We start from the raw sequence: 19,443 nt of genomic DNA on the forward strand, positions 1-19,443 counted from the left end.
CACTTCGAACTCCAGCTTCGAGGATCTGATGCCTTCTTTGACCACTCTAAACACGATTGTAGTTGCTTTGAATGTCCTTTTTGGGGCTTAATAGTAAACACATGGAGACATCTTTACTATATAAGCCTGTTAACCTTTTTGCTGAGGGCAGTCTCCTGAGCCAGCCATCCAGACTCAACTCTTCCCCTACCATATCTCCACCCTCCACCTAGTGACTGGTTCACCTGCTTCCTCTGCTCCTCCTCCAGCTTCAGTCTCCAGTTCTTTCCATCAAAAACCACTCTTCCTCCCTGATACAAAAAGCTTATTAGCATAGTAAAGGGGTTTCACAGTCTATCGCTTAGTGTGGCCTTTCGGGCAGATAGAGGTCTGTGTCACCCTCACCCCAGGACAGCTTGCCTCTTAACACAATAATCTCAGAATCATTTACATGTTTTTCAGGCAGGTGAGGAGGTACCATTTACATATAGAAATCAGTCTTAGATTTGACAATATAAGCTATAGAAATGACAATATCACATATCCTGCCAGCACCCGGCACTGCAGGCACAGCCATTAACAGTTGAGAATACCGGGCACACATTCACACTGGTACAATGTATATGGGGGTAGGTTATCCCAACAAAGCACAGACTCACACGGTGCATACACACACAGTAAAAATAAGGCTTAAAAAATTCATCTCAATAAAAGTTAAAACCAATTTAGTTTGCAGATTTTGATGTTTTAAGACAGGGTCTTACTTTATTTATATACAGTTCAGCCTGGCCTAGCATTTGTAGTGGTACTGTTGTTTTAGCCTTACCAATGCTGGGATTACAGTTACTATAGCCAGGCAGTGGTGGCTCATGCCTTTATTTCAGCACTCAAGAGGATCTCTGTGAGGGTTAGAGGCCCGCCTGGTCTACAGAGCAAGTTCCAGGACAGCCAGGGCTACACAAAGAAATCCTGTCTCCAAACACCAAAAGAAAGGGGGGGGGGGGAGAAAAACTAAATTTTTAATTGTGTATGTATCTGTCTGTACAGAGGCCTCTGAGGCCAGAAGCATGGGATCGCTGGGGAACTGGAATTACAGGGGCTGAGTCCCTTCCCCTTCTCCCATGGTGCTTAGGACAAAACAAGAACAGTTTGTGCTCGTAACTGCTGAGCCATCTTTTCTGCTGTGAACATGTGTTTATGTGGTAGGGTCCAGTAGTTTACATCTGGAGGCCAAGGTGGTTCTCAACTTTATAGAGAGTTCTAGGTTAGCTGGGTTACATAGTGAGACTCTTCTTCTAACAAATAAATGAATGAGGTCACTGTCATTAACTTAATTTTTTTTATTTCTTAAAAGTATTTTTTAAACATGTATTTGTATCTTTTTAATTAAAAGTTATTACATTTCAAATGTTCAAAATTAGGTATTCTAGACTTAAAAACTAACACCCCCAGGGCACTTTCTCTTCAATTGACAGAAGGATGTATTTCATAGTGTGTGTTGATAATTAGGATAATCCACGGTTCTGGTTCGGTCAGGACCAATATTCAGGCTGTTGTTTTGATAAAAGCCGGTTGTTCTGAGGTGCTCTGTAAACTCTTGCTCCTGTGGCATGTATTTACAGGGAAAGAAGTAGGGCCTCGGTGAGAAGGCCCCATACTGGCTGGCATTGGTCTTGTACATAATCATCTGGGGTTTGGACAGTGAGGTGGCTGTGTGCAATGTCTTGGGGTCCAACATACAGGAAAACACAGGGTTACCAGGGTTCACGCATGGAGCTGGTGGTTCAGATCTCATTTCTGCATCTGAAGTCAAAGAAGTTTTCTTATCCTAAAAGGCATAAAAACCATCCTGAGTTACAGAGGTATGTACTTGACTTATCCCCTCAGCTTTTCTTGAATATTTTCCCTTCTGCTTCTTCTATTTTTTTTTTTTTTTAAAGTAAGGGTCTTACTATGCAGCCTTGGTTGGCCAGGACCTCTTGAGTGCTGGGATTAAAGTCTAAAGCCACCATATCTGGCTTTCTCTCATTCTTTTAGAGAAAGACTCAGGTAGCCCAGGCTAGCTTAGAACTCAATAGCAGCCAATGATCTTGAACTTCTGATTATCTTGGTCTCAAACTTCCAAACTTCTACCTGTGTTTTACTGAATCTTTTAAATCCTTTGGCCAGTGCAACTTAAAAAAGAAATCATTAGAATCACAGGCTGCGCTGTTACATCATCTATAGAGGCCTCTGTTCTGAGCCGCCTTGCCTACTTCAAAATGTATGCTGTTGCCTTCCTCTTACATGTTTCTTTCTCCCTGTCTCTCAGTGTCGTTGCTGCAACCTACACTGAATGTTTCCTAATAAACTCCAGCGTTGATTTATACTCAACTCCTGAAATTGTCAATAATCTTTCTCACCAAGCCATCTCTGGATAGAACTCACTCTGCTTCATCTGGTGGAGTGTTGCTGGCTCCCTCTGTGGCTGACACATTTAAATCTTCCTGGTTCTTTGAAACAAGAGTCTCATTTTGTAGCCCAGCCTGGCTTTGAACTCAAGGAACTACTCCTGACTCAGCTTCCTGAGTGCTGGCACTGCAGCAGATTTGTGTAAGCATGCTTGGCTATGAGATTCCATGTACTAGCTTCATAACACTTTCTATAAACCTACAGTTAAAAATGAGGCTGAGTCACAATGTGGTTTACTAGTGTGAGATGAAGAAGTACTGGGTGACAGGGCTAGCCACCATTCTTGGCTGCTTTTCTTATTTCATTGGTAACTATAGGGCAGAGTTGGCTCTGGTGTAGCACACCTCTGAATCTCAACAGTGAGAAGTCACCAGGATGAGCTCCCTAAGTCTAAAGCCAGTCTGGTCTACAAAGGAGGTTCTGGACCAGCCAGGGCTCCAGGGCTATATCCCAAGACCCTACTTCAAAGACAGAAACAAGGCACCATGTCTGGTGGCACTTCGGTGGGGGGGGGGGGTGCCACAAATTTAAGGTCAATCTTGGCTGCATAGGGAGTGGACTACACAAAACCCAGTTTCAAAACAAAACAAAAAGTATTGCACATGGAGTTTTGTGGTACAGTGTATGTATTCAATCCCATCCCCCACACCAGAAAACAAAATGCCCAAACAAACTATAGGAAGTACCTACCCTAGAAGCCCAAGGTCCCTGGCTTTGTGTCAGTCAGAGAAAACAAATAATCTTTGTTAGCAGATGACTTAATCATACAGCTTTGTTCACTAGAGTCTACAGCTCTCTTTCTTGTCTAAATCTTTCATGTTTCCCCATTCCATAACTGCTTCAAGGCAGTCACACCTCCCAGCAGCCTTGAAGGATGCCAGCTCTAGGGGGAGTGGACAGACATGGCTGTGCTAACAGAGGAATGATCTACAGACATTTGCTAGATCCCCAGCAAGGTGTGGTGGCACCAAAGGCACCCTGTCAGAGGTCAAGGGGTGGCAAAGAGTTCAGGACAAGCAGCCCTTGAATCTAATGCTTTTTGAGTTTCTCTCTTCTCTATATTTCTCTCTCCCTTTCTAGGTAAGAAGCTCAGGAGAGACACATATATACATTTAGCAGTCTGCCAAAGGCAAGTCTTTCCTTCGTGGGCAAGTCCCTCCTATAGCCTCCAGGGTTCACTGTGGATGGCCTACTTTCACCTCTCAGCCCCAACATCGAATTTCATGGAGAAATTAGAATCCTCAGGACTTCTACAGTTCTAGGACTGTGGGCCTAGGCCAGCATGCCCTGCTAGTCAGGTTCCAGTTAATATAGCTGAGTTGTTTCTCAATCCTAGAATTCTTTTAGTATCTAAGTAAAACTGAATTTCTGAATGTTAACTTAAAAATCTGTAAGCTTACAGTCTGAGGATGTGGCTTAGTTGGTAGCATGCTTGCCTAACTTATAAAGAGGCCCTGGGTCTATTTCCAACACCACATGAACTGGGTATGATGGCTCATACCAGTAATTAAGTCATCAAAGGTGATCAGGAAGGTCATCTCAGGGATACAGAGGCAATCATGGGTTACAGGAGGCCCAGATTAAAAAAAAAATCTAGAAATTAGAATTCTAGAAGAGTATTGTGTATGGCAAGAATGTTCATCTAGATGCAACCCACTTAAAAATAGCTAAAAACATCAGTAAAACCCAAACCACAGATTTTGGGCTACTTTGAAGAAACGGTGAATGGAAACACTAAAATACTGGATTCTTTTCTTCATGATTCACCTATTTTATGTATAGGGATGCTCTGCATGTGTACTTGTGTACCGGAAGATGACATCAAGAGAGACGTTGTGAGCTACCATGTGGTTGCTGAGAATCAAACTCGGAACCTCTGAAAGAACACATAGTGCTCTCAACAGATGAGCCATCTCTCCAGCCCCCCCCCCCCCTTTTGAGACAGTTTCTATAATTACTTGGCCCCAAATCCTGGCAAATCTTCCTTCCTTCATAGAGCTAGGATTCTAGGCCTGAGTGGCCATGCCTACCTAAACATACCATGGGCTTTCTTTGGTCATTACTATTCCCTTCAGTTACAGAGGGCTTGTTTTCATCAAATCATCCTTGTTACTACTGGTCCTAAAACTACGTCACCTTCAGCTCTAGATTTAATCATTTTGAAAAGACACTTAAAATAATAATTTCAGTCGCCAGGTGTCTTACCTACTACCAAATCAGGGGATGAGACTATCTCCTTACATCTTTTAGATCTCCATTATAATTGAAGATGTTTAGAAGTAATCAGAGTAAGCACTGTGTTACCAAATTCATGGTAAAAAAAAAAAAAAAACAGCTTTGTTATTTAAATTTCAGGAGAGTGTGCTAGTTTAGGCTTGTAATCCTAACACTAGGGAAATAAGAGGCAAGAGGTTCTGGAGTACAGTGCCAGCCACACAGAGAATTTGAAGTCAGCCAGAGTTACTCTGAGAAGCTCTGTCTTAAACAACAACAAAAGCACCACCCAGAACTCCCCTCTCACAAACAAAAGAAAACAACAACAAAAACCAACAACGAGGGGTTAGGAATCTGCCTCCTTGGTAGAGTGCTTTCCTAGTGGTCTGAGGCTCGAGGTTCAATTCCTATATTACAGCAACACAAATATCAGACTTAAACTGTGAACTAGCTTTTGCCCAACATTCCCTTTGCTGAATTTCCTTTATTATTTACTCACTAGTCAGGTAGGGGATGGAGGAAAGTTAACTTTTCTCTGGTGTGCACTGCGCTCTCCCTCTCCCGTCCTTTTAGACAAGGCATACTGTAAATGACATAAACATGAAGGTTCTAGGACTGGGAGGTGTAGCTCAGTAGGACATAGGTTACCTACCACGCACACGCCCCTGAGTTCGATCCCCACGACTGCAAATAAATATACAAACCAAAAACCATCCTGTAGTGAGGTGCCTTTTCTATACCTTCAGAGTAATTACTTTGTGGATCGTGCATTTAAACTTGTAAATACAAAAGCTTGGTGACTGACTGTGTTAGTGAGTGGGAGGAAGTAGATGGTGCCTCAAACACTATTGTGAATTCGACTTTCAAAAGCATCTAGCTCTCCGTCCAAACCCACCAAATCGCAGTCTGTCTCTCCCGCCATCTTAATCTCTTCGGCAAAAGCAACTCTTTGCTGATAGCGAGAAGTCTGGCGAAAGCGTTGGGCCCAGTCTTCTTACAGAGCCGACGGAAAGCAGCAGCAATGAAGAAAACAGAACGATCTGAGTCGCGTAAACTGCAATTTCTATGGAGGGAAAGGTAGGTAGAAACCCTCAGTGTGGCAGCTCGTCTCCGTGGCAACCGGCTGCAGGGGTGGGAGCCCGGATGTTGTGGAGATCTGCGGTCGCCCCGCCCAACTTCCGGCAGCCTCAGGGTGGCGGGCCGTATGTGTCTTCGGGAGTCGTAGTTCTTTCTACTTGCCGCGAGCTGGCGGGAGGCGCATGAGGAACTTCAAGTCCCATCATGGCTTGCTCCGCCGCGCCTGCCACCGCTTCCCCGCTGCGGACGCCCGGGAGCAGGTTGTTGTTTTTATGAGGCGTCACTGGCGTCTGGAGCGCGGACGCCGCCACGGTGACAGCTGGCGCGGTCGGGCGGAAGAGGCGCTGTCTTCGGGTAAGACCCCGGGGCGCAGGTCGGGTGGATGAGGCGGCTGCAAGCTGCAACTCCTGCCTTCGGGCGGAGCGCCGGGAGGATTTCTCCTGGTGGACGCCTTGGACCTCGGGCGGAGGGCGCGACCCGGCAGGTGTTAGGCTCGGGCTCGCGGGCTACAGTCCGCGAGCTCGGAGCTGTGCGCCCCGGGATTCGGGTGCGGCTGCATCCATCTGCTGAGATGCTGCGTGCGTCACCCCGAGCCTGCCCTTAGTCCCAGTTGTCAGGAATAGAGAAGTGCCAGCATGCACCCCAGAAGTATACTCCTACTCAAGCCCCTAAGCCGGTCCACTCCGTACCCTCCCTTGTCTGTTCTTCACCCTTTCCCTCCGGGTCCTTCCCAGCGTTTGTCTGGCTGGCCGACTTGTCCTAAGTAGCAGCTTCGTGAGTGCCGAGTGCCATTTACCTTTCATTTGTCCCAACTCTCCCAGGGGCAGCGCTGGAGTTCTAGACCGCAACCAGCTGGGGTGTTTTTGTTTTTGTTTTTGGCGGGGGGTGAACCATGCACTGCCCTCCTCTCCCACTTTTGCTTTATTAGCTGTATGGGGCTGCTTGTGCCTAGAATGGGCAACCAGTTTATTACTCTCAGGAGTGCTATCGGACCTTTCCATCAAGGTCACATAATGTTTGAAATGTCAGCACTAACTATCCAGTCTTAAAGACCCAATACCTTTTCTTTCGCCTCTCCCCCCCCCCCCCCCTTTGGAGTAGGCGGGTTGGTTTTTGGTTTGTTTTTTTGAGGTAGGGTTTCTCTGTGTATCCCCAGCTATTCTAGAACTCGCTCTGTAGGCCAAGCTAGCCTCTAACTCAGAAATATGCTTGCCTCTGCCTTTTGAGTGCATCAACCAACTTTAAGATTCCAATCTTAATAGGCCTTAGATTTCTCAGGGGATGTTTATCATGTATAGCTGGTGTGAATAGTTTGCTATTCTGACAAGTTCAAGTCACAGGGGAACAGAGAAGTTTGTGGGGGTGAGTTAATGCTTTTGGCTTTTTTCCCCCCTTGCTATGTAACTCTGGCTGCCCTGGTACTAATATATCCCAGGCTAGACCTAGGAGTTCTCCTGCCTAAGCCGCCTAAACACTGTGATCATAGTTGGGTATGTAATGTTTTAACCCTATTACACAAAAGTTGAAATTCCAGTTGAAGGTGGAAACCCAGATATTTAGAAACTGAAGCAGGGGAATGTCAGGTTTGAAATCACGTGAGCAATAGAGTGGAGACCATATTTCTGTATAGAAAGGTCTGAGAATATAGTTCTTCAGTACAGTATTTGCTTAATAAATACTGAGTTCAACCCCCGGGATAATCAAAACAACTCCTAGAACCAGTTTTGTACTGTAGTAAACCAAAGAACAGGCAATGATATTTTCATTGGGGTTTTAAGGATATTTAGTTATGAAAGTGATTGTCTAGGATATGATACTAAAGCTGACCTCTTTATGCTTTCCTGTGTTTTCTAGGGGTGCCACCCCTTTTTAAAAAAGATGTGTTTTTGTATGTTTGTATGTGAAGGCAGTGTGTGTGTGCAGTCCCTGTGGATAGCAGAAGAGTCAGGAACTGTACTCCTAGCGTTTGCTCTTAACCACGGAGCTGTTTCTTCAGCCCTGGAGTCTTTAAAGACTGTCTCATGTAGCCCAGACCGGCTGATTGGCTGTGTAGCCTTGAGTTCTTGATACTCTTGCCCCCATTGTTTCTGAATTCTTTAAGTATAAGTTTCAAAAGTAAACGTGCTGGCAGGATGTCTCGGTGGGTGAGGGCACTCGCTGAGCAAGTCTGCCGTTTGAGCTTCGGCCGCTGGGAGTCAGTTCTCTGCCCTGGAACCCACAGGGCAGAGAGAACTGACTCCCATAAATAAGCTGAGCAGCGAAGGGGCTGGGGGAGCAAGGGGGTTGGGGGAGCTAGAGGGCTGGGGGAGCTAGGGGGTTGGGGGAGCTAGAGGGCTGGGGGAGCTAAAGGGCTGGGGGAGCTAGGGGGCTGCAGGAGCTAGAGGGCTGAGGGAGCTAGAGGGTTGGGGGAGCTAGAGGGCTGGGGGAGCTAGAGGGTTGGGGGAGCTAGAGGGCTGGGGAAGCTAGGGGGTTGGGGGAGCTAGAGGGCTGGGGGAGCTAGGGGGCTGGGGGAGCTAGGGGGCTGGGGGTTGGGCTTAAAAAGGAAAAGTAAATAAACAAGCTGCTATAATGGCCTAGATCTGTTGCATAGCTTTGGAGACATATGCAGAACATTTGGAAATTTAAGGCCAGTCTGGGCTACACATTAAGATCCAGTTTCAAAAAAAGACAAAGCAGTACACAGTCTGCTCAATCAGGGTGGCTGGGCAGGTGGTGCACACCTTTAATCCCAGCATTAAGGAGGCAGGCCTTATCTCAAAAACCAAATCAGGAAGAAGAAAAAATGCATACACACTGATCAACAACAAAAGAAACCAAACCACAATTCTCTTCATACTGAATTCATCAACTATATATGAATTTAAATGGAAATTATTTTGAGAAGGGAAAGAGACAAATTAGTTATCTGGAAAGAATAAAAAGCATCTTAACAGTAATTCTTAGCATGTGTGTATCTTTTGATCTGTTAACTAAAACAATTAAACAAAAGACACAAGTTAGACTGGAAAATCTTGGTTATTTTAATAAATCCACATTAAAAAATTGTTTTGGAGAGGCAGGAGACAGTACCTGTGTCTGGTCTCCCATTCACTGACAGGCCACCATGCTCAGCCGAAATAAACTTGTTTATTTATAAGCATCTACAAGTGGAAGTTAGCTTGGAGTGGTAAAGCTTGCCTATAATCCATATACTTGGGAGGTTGGAGGAAAAGGTCAGGATTCAAGGTCATCTTGGGCTAACACACCCTGTTAGATAGTTAAGTAGTAGACTTTATATTTCTGATAATTTGAGCTATATTTAATTTTTTGTTAGATTTAGTGTGAACAGATAAAATTTTACAATTCATTAATTTACATTTTTGCTTGCTTCTATCCTAAAAAATCATATTGTTCCTTCACAGGAATAGTGAATGTGTTTTGTCATTATTGATTTTAGGAGAAATAGCTCATTAGTTTTGCCTTGATTTTATTCTTATTTTATATGTGAACAGAGGAAGAGATAATTTATGGGCATCTCAGATTCACTATGTGATTGGGTCCTGGAGGTCAAATTCTGGCTGTCCAGCTTGGTGGCTGCAAGCAAGTGCCTCCACCTTTTTGAGTTATGCCTCTGGTCCTTTTTTTTTTTTTTTTTTTTTTTTGGCTTTGTTTTGTTTTTGTCTTTTGAGACAGGGTTTCTCTGTAAAACACCTCTGGCTATCCTGGACTTGAACTGGTAGACCAGGCTAGCCTCAAACTTCCAGAGATTCACCTATCTCTGCCTTTTGAGCTCTGGGATTTTTTGTTTTTGATTTTTTTTATTTCTATTTTTAAAAGATTTTTATTTATGTTATATATATGAGTATGCTGTAGCTGCCTTCAGACCCACCAGAAGAGAGCATCAGATTCCATTACAGGTGGTTGTGAGCCACCATGTGGTTGCTGGGGATTGAACTCAGAATCTCTAGAAGAGCAGCCAGTGCTCTCTCCAGCCCCGCTTTCTTTTTTAAGTTATGATACTTTTATTGCTTTTTAAATGGTAGTATTTATAATTTTTTAGGTTCTCTTGGCTTTTTTCCACATTTTAGTTTCTTTTCAATATTTTCTGACTTTTACTTGTGTTCTGTGTGTCTTGTGTTGGTTTGTTAGCTGCCATGTGGATGCTGGGAATCAAACCCAGGTCTTCTGGAAGAGCAGTCAGTGTTTTTAATCAGTGAGCCACCTCTCCAGTCCATCTTGTGTTGGTTTAATATGATTAGGCTTTGGGTCCATCCACAGGATATAAAAAGCATTTGTACTAGATTAATATGTTTGAGCTGCCAAATTCCACAGTGTTGCTATTATAGGTAAAATTTAAATTATTTGAATGTTAACTGTAAAAATCCACACATTGTTGTTTGGAAAATGTCAAGAACATGGCCTTCCGGGTCATTACAGCCCTGCTGTAGGTCTTTATCTTAGTCACAATCAGAGTTAACTAGATTAAAGCAGGTAAATAGGTTGGTTTCGATGCTTAGTGTTTGCCTTGCTCCGTTAAACATGACCAAATCATCAACCAGTTTGAGTTCAGAGATGGAGCTCAGTCCTGTAATATGTAAGGGATTGCATTTCATATATTTGAGAACTTTTGTTTTATTTTACTTGGGCATCTAGAAGATTATTTAATGTGTGGAAAGCCACTGTGTCTGTAGGGTTTTCTGAGGAAGCTTTAGAAGTCTGTAACATGAGTTGCAGGTTTTCCTCTTTCACTATATGAGAACAAAGTCTGATTTTTTTAAGTGTCACTGACCTACCCAGCTCTTGAGTTCACATCTGATGAGCTCCAGAGAACCTTGTGTTCAGTGAAGAACGAAACTTTCCGTTGGTAAGCTGGAAGTAACTGGCCTTTGTAAGTGCATGTGAAACTGAGTACACCTTCAGAGTGTGGTGGCAGCGCCATACTACATATTTTTTGGTACATAGTTTTGGTGAAGAAATGCCCAGGGTTCTGTTTGTGTTTTAGGTAGAGCTGGGTGGTGTATTCTAGTTTGAAGACCAGTTGCTTTTCTTCCTCACTGCGACTTAGCTCTTTTGACTAAGACCTGGAATTGTAAGGTGGTGCCTCTGTGGTTGGCCGCCTCATTCGTGTCTCAGTCTCACAGTTAGATATGTTGAGGTCTTTAGTTTGGTTTCATAGGAAGTGGTTTCTTTTTAATGTTGTCCTCGTGATGAGCAGGACTATATTGAGTCTGAAATTGTCCTGGCAGGGGTAGAGAGATGCCTCCTATTGCCGTCTAACTGAGGTTGACCTGGTTAGGTTATTAATACAGAGCATTAATGTAAAGCAGTGTTTACAAGTTTCTAAGTTCATTTGGGAGGCTCTACCAAAGTGACACTGGAGTGTGAAAGTGGAGGAAAACGTGCAAAATGTACCGTAGGCTGTAGTATCCACTCGAAGTCAGTGGACAACACAGGAAGATCCACGCAGTGTGGACCCTTCTCCCTTGTAGCCAGATATAAACACTAACACATAGCAACAAGAATATGTATATATAAACTCCTTGTATTAGCTTTTCTTTCAGTTATCAGAGACGATAACTGTAAAAAAATAAAAATAAATTATCTTTTGTAAGAACATTTAAAAGAACTAAAAATACAATTATAGTGTGTGTGTGTGTGTGTGTGTGTGTGTGTGTCTGTGTGTGTGTGTGGTGGGGGGACAGGGAGAGAAGAGGGGGAGAGGGAAGGAAGGGGAGGAGAGAGAGAACACTATTAAGATAGGAAACAGGGCTAGAAACAGATTTGTAAAATTAAGAAGCCACCCCTGGACTCAGTGCCCCAGGAAGGACAGCATGCACCCTGCCCATCTTAGGTATTAGTTAACTAAAAAAAGGGGGTACATTTGTTTCTTACTGTGTAGGTTCCTGTTTCAGGGTATGTACAGGTGAGTTCCCTCCCCATGGAGGTGTTCAGTCCCCCAGAAGCTAGAGCATAAGCAGGTTCTGTAAGCCATCTAATGTGGGTGCTGGGTAATTCGGGTTCTTTGGAAGAACAGTACTTGAACTGTCTTTTCAGCCTCATTTGTTAGGTCTTTTAGGCTTTTTCAAAATTGAACAGTAACAACCCTGCACAGCCAGGACATTTCGTAAGTCTGCAGATAGCTGTTGAGAGGGGGACCTCCCTGAGAAAGGTGACTTCCCCTCTGCGCTTGAATCATTGTTTTCTCACTTTTAAAAAAGATGTGGCTTTAGGCTGTTTATTTCAGATATTGGAGCAAAAGTGGTTTTTGCTTCCTGATTTGCAGTGTTACATCAGAGAAGGAAGCTTACAGAATAATGGTGTGTTGCCTCATTTCCCTTGCAGAAATGATATTTTGGATGAAAAAGTACATTTACTATATATAGCAGGAGTACATGGGTGAGTTATATTCTTTTAAAAATACCGTAATTGATTTTGTTTTTATTTTTTACAGAATTATTTATTTTATATATAATATATATAATAAAAAAATATAAATAAAATGTACACTGTAGCTGTCTTCAGACACACCAGAAGAGGGCATCAAATCCCATTACAGATAGTTGTGAGCCACCATGTGGTTGCTGGAATTGAACTCAGGACCTCTGGAAGAGCAGCCATCTCTCCAGCCCCAGATTTTGTTTTTATATTTTTGGTTGTGAGCCTAGCCTTTAACGGCTGAGCCATCTCTCCAGCCCCAGATTTTGTTTTTAAAGACTGAGTTTCATTTAACTCAGGTAAGCATCCAGCCTCACTACCATAGACTAGATTGGCCTTGAACTTCAGATACTCTGTCCTTGCCTCCTTTGCTAAAATGTGTGTTACTGCACTATAATTTTTGTTTGTTTGTTTGTTTCATATTAAGGACAGACTTAGCTCTGTAACCAGGTTGGCCTGGAGCTCTTGGCAGTCTTTCTACCTTTGCTTTCCCAAGTACTGGGATTATAGCGTGCCCCGAGTGCCTGGCTTACATTATTTTTAGTGACAGTGTTTTTCTACCTCATTTTAACTAGGAGAGCCTGCTTTTTACAGAGATGACTCTTTGCACTCAGCGATAGGATTACTATGACCAAAGATAGAGGACTATACTGTATCCTGTATTCTGTGGACTCCACTCACTAAAAATCCAGTGGCTAACACTTTAAGGCAACATGTTAGTTTCTTTAACTTTTTCGGGAGAAAATACCCAAGATTTGTCCTTTCACTGTGCTTAAAGCTGGTTTTGTTGGGGTGGTTGGCACAGGCCTAGGCAGAGGCAGCCACATCTCTGTCAGCAGCCTGTGATTCCTGAATGGGAGAGTCTGAGTCAGGAAGATAGTTACGGCCTGCCTGGGCTACAGAATCATTTCCAGTCAAGCCTGGGTAAGTTAGTGAAACCTTCCTGTATCAAAGTAAAAACCGCGGGAGCTGTAACCTGGTCTACAGAGTGAGTTCCAGGACAGCCAGGGCTACACAGAGAAACCTCCGTCTCAAAGAAACAAAACAAAAAACAAACAAATAAAAACACTGGTTTTGTTGTTCTGAGAAAGGGTATCAGTGTGTAACTCCTGCCTAGAGCTCTGCTCTCAAAAACTAGGTAGTTTACTTGCTTGCTGGAGTTAAAGGCATGCACCACCACAGGCCTTTGTGTTACATGTGTCTTATCTACTTGCTGTGAAGAGGCACCTTGACCAACACAATGGACGAGATTGAGGTCCTAGAGAGACGGCTCAGTGGTTAGCAAAACTGGTTGTTCTTCCAGAGGACCCAAGTTTAATTCCCAGCATCCACAGGTAGCTCACAACTATTTGTAACTCCAGTTCTAGGAGATCTGACCATGAACATCATATTGTGGTGGGGAGCATGACATTAAGCAGGCCAGCACAGTGCTGGAGCAGTAGCTTAGAGTAGCCATCTTTTCAGGACCCTCCACCGCTTTGTTGCATCCTAGGCTAGACCATGACAGCATGGAACCCTAGTTGTTGGAACTATTGATCTCCTTTCTCAGACTCTAAGTAATTAGGATTATAGGTCTGAGATTCTTTATAGAACTGTCTGTTGTAAGGCCAGGCATGGTGGCTCATGCCTGTAATCCCTGAATGGGAGAGTCTGAGTCGAAAAGATAGAAAGGTCAAGGCCTGCCTGGGCTACGGAATCATTTCCAGGCCAGCCTGGGTAAGGTAGTGAGACCCTCCTATATCAAAATAAAAACCATGGGGGCTGTAGCTCGGTGGTGAAGTGCTTACCTAGCATGTGTAAAAAAATGGGCCCACAGACTATGAGTCTCCATTTTTTAAAAATTTTTACCTTTTTTTCCTTTTTCTTTTTCTTCTCTTTCTTTCTTTCTTTCTTTCTTCTTTCTTTTCCTTCCTTCCTTCCTCTTTCTTTCTTTTTTTAGTTAGAGTCTCAGTCCTCAACTCAGACTGGTCTCCTAGTCTGTCTTCTAGATTCTTGTTGGGGAGCAGCAGAGCTGGGTAGCAGCTTTGCTTGGTAAGGAAGACTAGGTTCTGCTGGGCTGCCAGGCTAGCCTTGAGTCTAGACTCAGACACTTGATGGAAATAAAGTAGACATGAAATGTGTGTATGTGAAATGTCTGGCTGGGACTGGTGACATGACAGTGCCATCTCAGAACTTGGGAAATGAAGAAAGGAGGATTATGAGGCCAGCCTGGGCTACATAGCAAGGCTCTGTCTCCAAAACAAACAGGGACTGGAGAGAACTCAGTCACTAAAGTGCTTGTTAGGCAAGCATGAGGCCCTGAGTTTGGTATCCAGACTTCATGCAAGAAAGTGGCTATGGTAGCACACATTTGTTTATAAGACAGACAGGTCTTTGGAGTTAGCTGGTCAGTCAGCCTCCTTGGCATGTTCCTTGTGAGAGAGAATCTCACTTTGTAGATTGTCCCGAAACTCAGCTTAAGTAGATCAGGCTGGCCTTGAACTAAAAGGGATCCATTCTCCCTTCTGAGTGCTATGATTAAAGGTGTGCATCCCTAAGAGAAGCTGTCTTAAAAAAAAAAAAAAACAAAAAACAACAAGGAATGATTGTTACTGTTGTTCTCTGGCATCTTTATGTGTGTGTATGCATGCAGGGGCAAATACAGATATGTGCACCCATGAACATACATAAGCACAAAGAATACCTATAATTGGGCTGGAGAGATGGCTCAGCAGTTAAGATCACTGACTACTCTTCCAGAGGCTCTGAGTTCAATTCCCAGCAACCACATGGTGGCTCACAACCATCTGTAATGAGATCTGATGCCCTCTTCTGGTGTGTCTGAAGATAGCTATAGTGAGTGTACTCATACATAAAATAATACAGACATCTTTAAAAAAAAAAACAATACCTATAATTAACACAGCCATTTAATTAGAGTTAGAAGTAACATAACCTCAGTACTGGGAAAGCTGATGCAGGAAAATTCCAAATTCTAGGCTAGCTTAGTTTATATAGCAAGATTTAGGCTCAGTGTGGCTATACAGTGAGACATGTTTCAGCTGCTTCCCACCTCCCCAATTTTTTTTTTTAATGCTCAAACTGAATTGGGTTGAACCCAATGCCAGATGCATTTGAAGCAATTGCTCTTCCACTAAATTACATCACAGCCACTAGACCTCATTTATATTCGCTTGTAATGTATGGAACTTTTAAAGAGGAGGAGCTAGATAGATTGCTCAGTGGTGGAGAGCTCTTGCTGCTTGCAGAGAGGACCCCAATTTGGTTCCTAGCACCCATGTTGTGGCTCACAACTATTTGTAACTCAGTTCTAGGAAATCTATCACCTTTTGACTTACATAGGCACCAAGCTGTGTGTGATGCACATGCATGCAGGCAAAACACAAATACATGTGCAGAAATACTTAGAAAATTTTTAAAAGGGGGGAAAAACTCCACAAAGTTACTCAGATTGATCTTGAACCTAAACTTATAGCCTAAGCTAGCCTTACATTTCTTGTTTTTCTGTCTTGGCCTCCTGGATAATTGGGATTACAGGTCTGGTTACAGTCAGATTCTAGACAGCTGACCAAGTGGATTCATGGACAGCCAGCAGCACTAGGCTTTTAACCTCCGTCTGTGGTCTGTTTAGAATCACAGAATTGTGAGATAACAGTGCCCTATTCTTCTCACTCTTGTCTAATTCTAGAAGATAAGGAAACAGAAACCCTGCCTTCTTCACAGTAAAATGTAGCTTATTAGGGACAATGTGGTATCAGCATACCAGGTAACTTGTCTGTTTTGGTTAATGAGGAATGTTAATAGTGTTGTGTACTCTTATTTGTTTTTAAAGACAGGATCTCAATGGGTAGCTTTGGTTGTCTTAAAACTTGCAATGTAGACCAGGCTGGCTTTGAACTTACAGAGATCCTCCTTCCTCTGATTCCTAAATACTGGGATTAAAGGCACAACAATGTCTGGCAGCCTTTGAGTTACCATTGCAGAATATGGTTTTGGTTGTTTTGAGACACGTTCATACTATAGAGCTCAGGTGCTGGTGCTACAGGATAAAACCAACAGAATTTATGAATGCGGATAGGGGAACCTACCTGCTTCCCTCCTGCCTTTCGCTCCCCTCGAAATCCCCCACTTGCCTAGGCTGGCTTACAGTTGGAAGCCCTCCCACCTCAGCTTTCTTAGTGCTGAGCCCTGGAACTGAAGGGTGGATGCACTGCTGTCCAGGAGTCTTGGGAAGGTCATTGCAGTCTAGTTATTCTTAGAGCAGAACAGAGGGTGGGGCGGCTTCTTATGAGTGTCTTGAATACCAGGTTGGCCTGGAACTTCCTACTGTGCAGCCAAGAGTGACCTTGACCTTCCGATCCTTCTGACTACTTCAATGCTAGGATTACAGATGGTGCCAGCATGTTTAGGTCACATGGTGCTGGAAATCAAACCCAGCTAGGCATGCTACCAGCTGAACTGTGTTCCAGCCCCTGGATACAGTTGTGTTGGAACACAGCCTTCAGGTTAGACCTAACACTTTGTGTCTATGTAGGGCCTGAAGCTAGTTAAGGAGGTGGAGAATCCTAGCATTCTGGAGACACAGGTAAGGGAATTAACATTCCTAGGCTAGTATGGGCTAGCTAGTGTGGGGTGACTGTGTCAAGGCTTTCCAGATGGGAGACCAGGCAGCACTGAGAAGGTGCTGCTCCAGGACAAAATGAGGCCATTCTCAGGGTGTTAGGTTTGGAGCCGTCCTTTATAAACCCCGTTGAGGTGGTCACTACACAAGAGCTTGGCCTTTTGGGCTTCTCGCAGCTCACTGTTGGTTGGAAGTAGACTGTCACTGCTGCCTGCTCCACTTGCCATCTGCCGGCAGGACTCTAGGCGTGCTTCACCTTCCAGATGGAACTTCTGTTGGTTGCAGCACCACAGCCGGGCAGCTTGTCTTAGCTCAAGAGGGTCCCACAGCTTAACGATTTGGTTTATCCTGATGGGTGTGCAGCCATAGGTCAGTGTGGAAAACCTGTGGGGTGGTCTCAGTCTCACCTGGAGGTTTTGTGCTGTGTTGTAGAGCTTTAACAGACATTTTAAAAATTGTTCCATGTTTTGTTATATGTTCTTTTATTAATAGGCCTGAAAAATGTCTGAAAATTCCAGCGACAGTGACTCATCTTGTGGCTGGACTGTCATCAATCATGAGGTATGTTCTCTGACATGTTGTTAGCAGTGACAGAAACTGCTGTATGAAGGTCAGTGTTTTCTAGGTAAGCACAGCTTCCTTTGTCTGTAGTTGGCCATTTTTCTACCCATATTAAAAGTGGCTGCTAAATACCTTTGAGCTACATACAGCACCAGTCTTTTTTTTTTTCTTTTTTTTTTTTTTTTTTTTTAACAAAACCTTGATATAGGGTCTTAATAAGTTGCTCTAGGTGGGCTTGGAGTCAGTATTAAAATCTCACTAAGTAGCCGTGGCTGGCCAGAACTGGCCTCACATTCAAAGAAGTTCTTCCAAGTACTGGGGATTATAGGTATGTGCTAGTATGGGCGGCTTTTGTTTTGTTTTTGAGAAAGTCTTCTGTCGTATAGGCTGGCCTAAAACTTAAGGCAGCCCTCCTGGCTCAGCCTATGGGATTAGAGGCATGAACCATATCCAGCCCCACTTCCCATTTTAATGAAATGCAGAATGTAATATGAAAAAAATGTGTTTTAGATTTGCATGTATGGAAGATATCAGTTGTTCATAATCAAGAGGAAGTATGAACTTCTCTGGAGAGTAAGCATCTAGGATTTTGGATACTACTGAAAACCATAGCCGGAATCTAAGTTACCACACTGCCCAGGCATTTTTTTTAAAGATTTATTTATTTATTTTATGTATATGAGTACACCGTCTTCAGATACAACAGAAGAGGGCATCCTATTACAGATGGTTGTGAGCCACCATGTGGAAGCCACCATAAGTTCACCATTTGAACTCAGGACCTCTGGAAGAGCAGCCAGTGCTCTTAACCACTGAGTCATCTCTCCAACTCCCCTCAGCCCAGGCTTAACCTCCAACTTTTGGTCCTTCTGCCTCACTTTCTGAGCACTGGAATAAAGGCACGTGCCTGGTTGTCTTCTTTGTTGTTGAAGATGGTGTCAGATTCTCTGGGATTAGAGTTAGAGATAGTTGTGAGCCACCGTATAGATGCTGGTAACTGAACCTGGGTCTCTGGAAGAGCAACTAGTGTCTTAAACTGCTGAGCCTCCTCTCTGAGACAGGGTCCCATTGTAGCCCAATGTGGCCTTAAGCTCACTAAGTAACCCATGCTGCCCTCCAAATGGAAGTCTTCTGCCCCACCTCCCAAGTGCTTGTGTTATGGGCATTTACCATAACTGCTGCTTGATGTATACATGGTGTATAGAAATAATTATTGTGATAACTAAAAGTTTAGAACAGTTTGTTAGTCATGTCTTTTATAAAACAGCATTAAGTACAGTAAGCCAGTGGCATGGCTCGGGTGCTGTGAAGCCTGAGGAGGGTCCTTGGGCCCACATGGTAGGAGAGAACCTATTCCACAAGTTGTCCTCTGGCCTCACATGCCACATGTGTGCAGTGCCTGAGAATGCTAGAACAGGGTGTTGGTTCTCTTGGGATGAGTTAAGTTGTGAGCTGTCATGGGCACTGGGAATCAAACCTGGGTCCTGGAAGAATAACAACTGCTCTTAACTCCTGAGCTCTCTCCAGCCCCATAGTGCAGACATTTAGGACTCAGGGTTTGGCTTTTAGTCATCCTGTGTTCACCGGACATTGACTTGAAGTGTATGGCTGCATTTTGCAATTTTCCTCCTGCAGGCCTGTATAGACTGAGTCAGGATAGATACTGTTAAGAGTGTGATGGCAACAGAAACTTTCTACACATCATCAGTCAAATCCAGACTTAGGGAGGCAATAGCTAAATTACTAATTATGACTTTCCCCTAGGGTTCTGATATAGAGATCGTGAATTCTGCCATAGCCATTGACAACTGTGAACTGACTCTAGAATATTCCTCATTAGAACAAGAGCAGCTGCGAGTTCTTCCTGTGGGGCATGGAAGTGGAGGTAACTTAAGTTCCCATTTTGTTTGTTTGTTTTGTTTTTTTCTGGAGATAAGGGTATTATCCTTGATTGTCATTGGAATGGTCTTATCCCCATGTTCCCTTGGTGAACTGTTTAAGAGAGCCTGCCCCCAAGTGTCTGTGAATAACTTGAAGGTTGATGACACCTGAGAGCCTGTGATGAGTTCCATTCCCTGTGTGAGACTGTCCCGTCACTTCTAAGTAATTAAATTTGTTAGCAAGAG

At 43.7% G+C, this 19,443-nt stretch overlaps 2 protein-coding genes across 12 annotated transcripts in view; one reads left to right on the forward strand and one right to left on the reverse strand.

The window, feature by feature from the left end:
• Positions 1-1,411: 1,411 nt before the first annotated feature.
• On the reverse strand, positions 1,412-5,753 carry PIERCE2 (piercer of microtubule wall 2). Its single transcript, XM_080934494.1, has 2 exons — positions 5,540-5,753; positions 1,412-1,807 (listed from the first exon to the last, which is right to left on the reverse strand). The coding sequence occupies exons 1-2, from the start codon at positions 5,564-5,566 to the stop codon at positions 1,466-1,468; spliced, it is 369 nt and encodes a 122-aa protein (XP_080790620.1). The 5' UTR covers positions 5,567-5,753; the 3' UTR covers positions 1,412-1,465.
• Positions 5,754-5,952: 199 nt separating this feature from the next.
• The window catches only part of CCPG1 (cell cycle progression 1), a 29,674-nt gene continuing 16,183 nt past the window's right edge, over positions 5,953-19,443 (forward strand). For 9 of the 11 annotated variants that reach the window (XR_013975472.1, XM_080934488.1, XM_080934487.1 and 6 more), the window contains exons 1-3: positions 5,953-6,075; positions 17,249-17,317; positions 19,082-19,202. Coding sequence is in view for 10 of the 11 variants with exons in the window: in XM_080934488.1 (XP_080790614.1) it covers positions 17,258-17,317; positions 19,082-19,202 (181 nt within the window). In the remaining variant the exon portion in view is untranslated. Of the gene's footprint in view, positions 6,076-16,623; positions 16,721-17,056; positions 17,126-17,248; positions 17,318-19,081; positions 19,203-19,443 lie in introns of those variants that run through there. The other 2 variants (XM_080934483.1, XM_080934484.1) reach the window with 2 other exon arrangements.

This window comes from Micromys minutus, assembly GCF_963924665.1.
Source record: "Micromys minutus genome assembly, chromosome: 21".
NCBI classification, from domain to species: domain Eukaryota; kingdom Metazoa; phylum Chordata; class Mammalia; order Rodentia; family Muridae; genus Micromys; species Micromys minutus.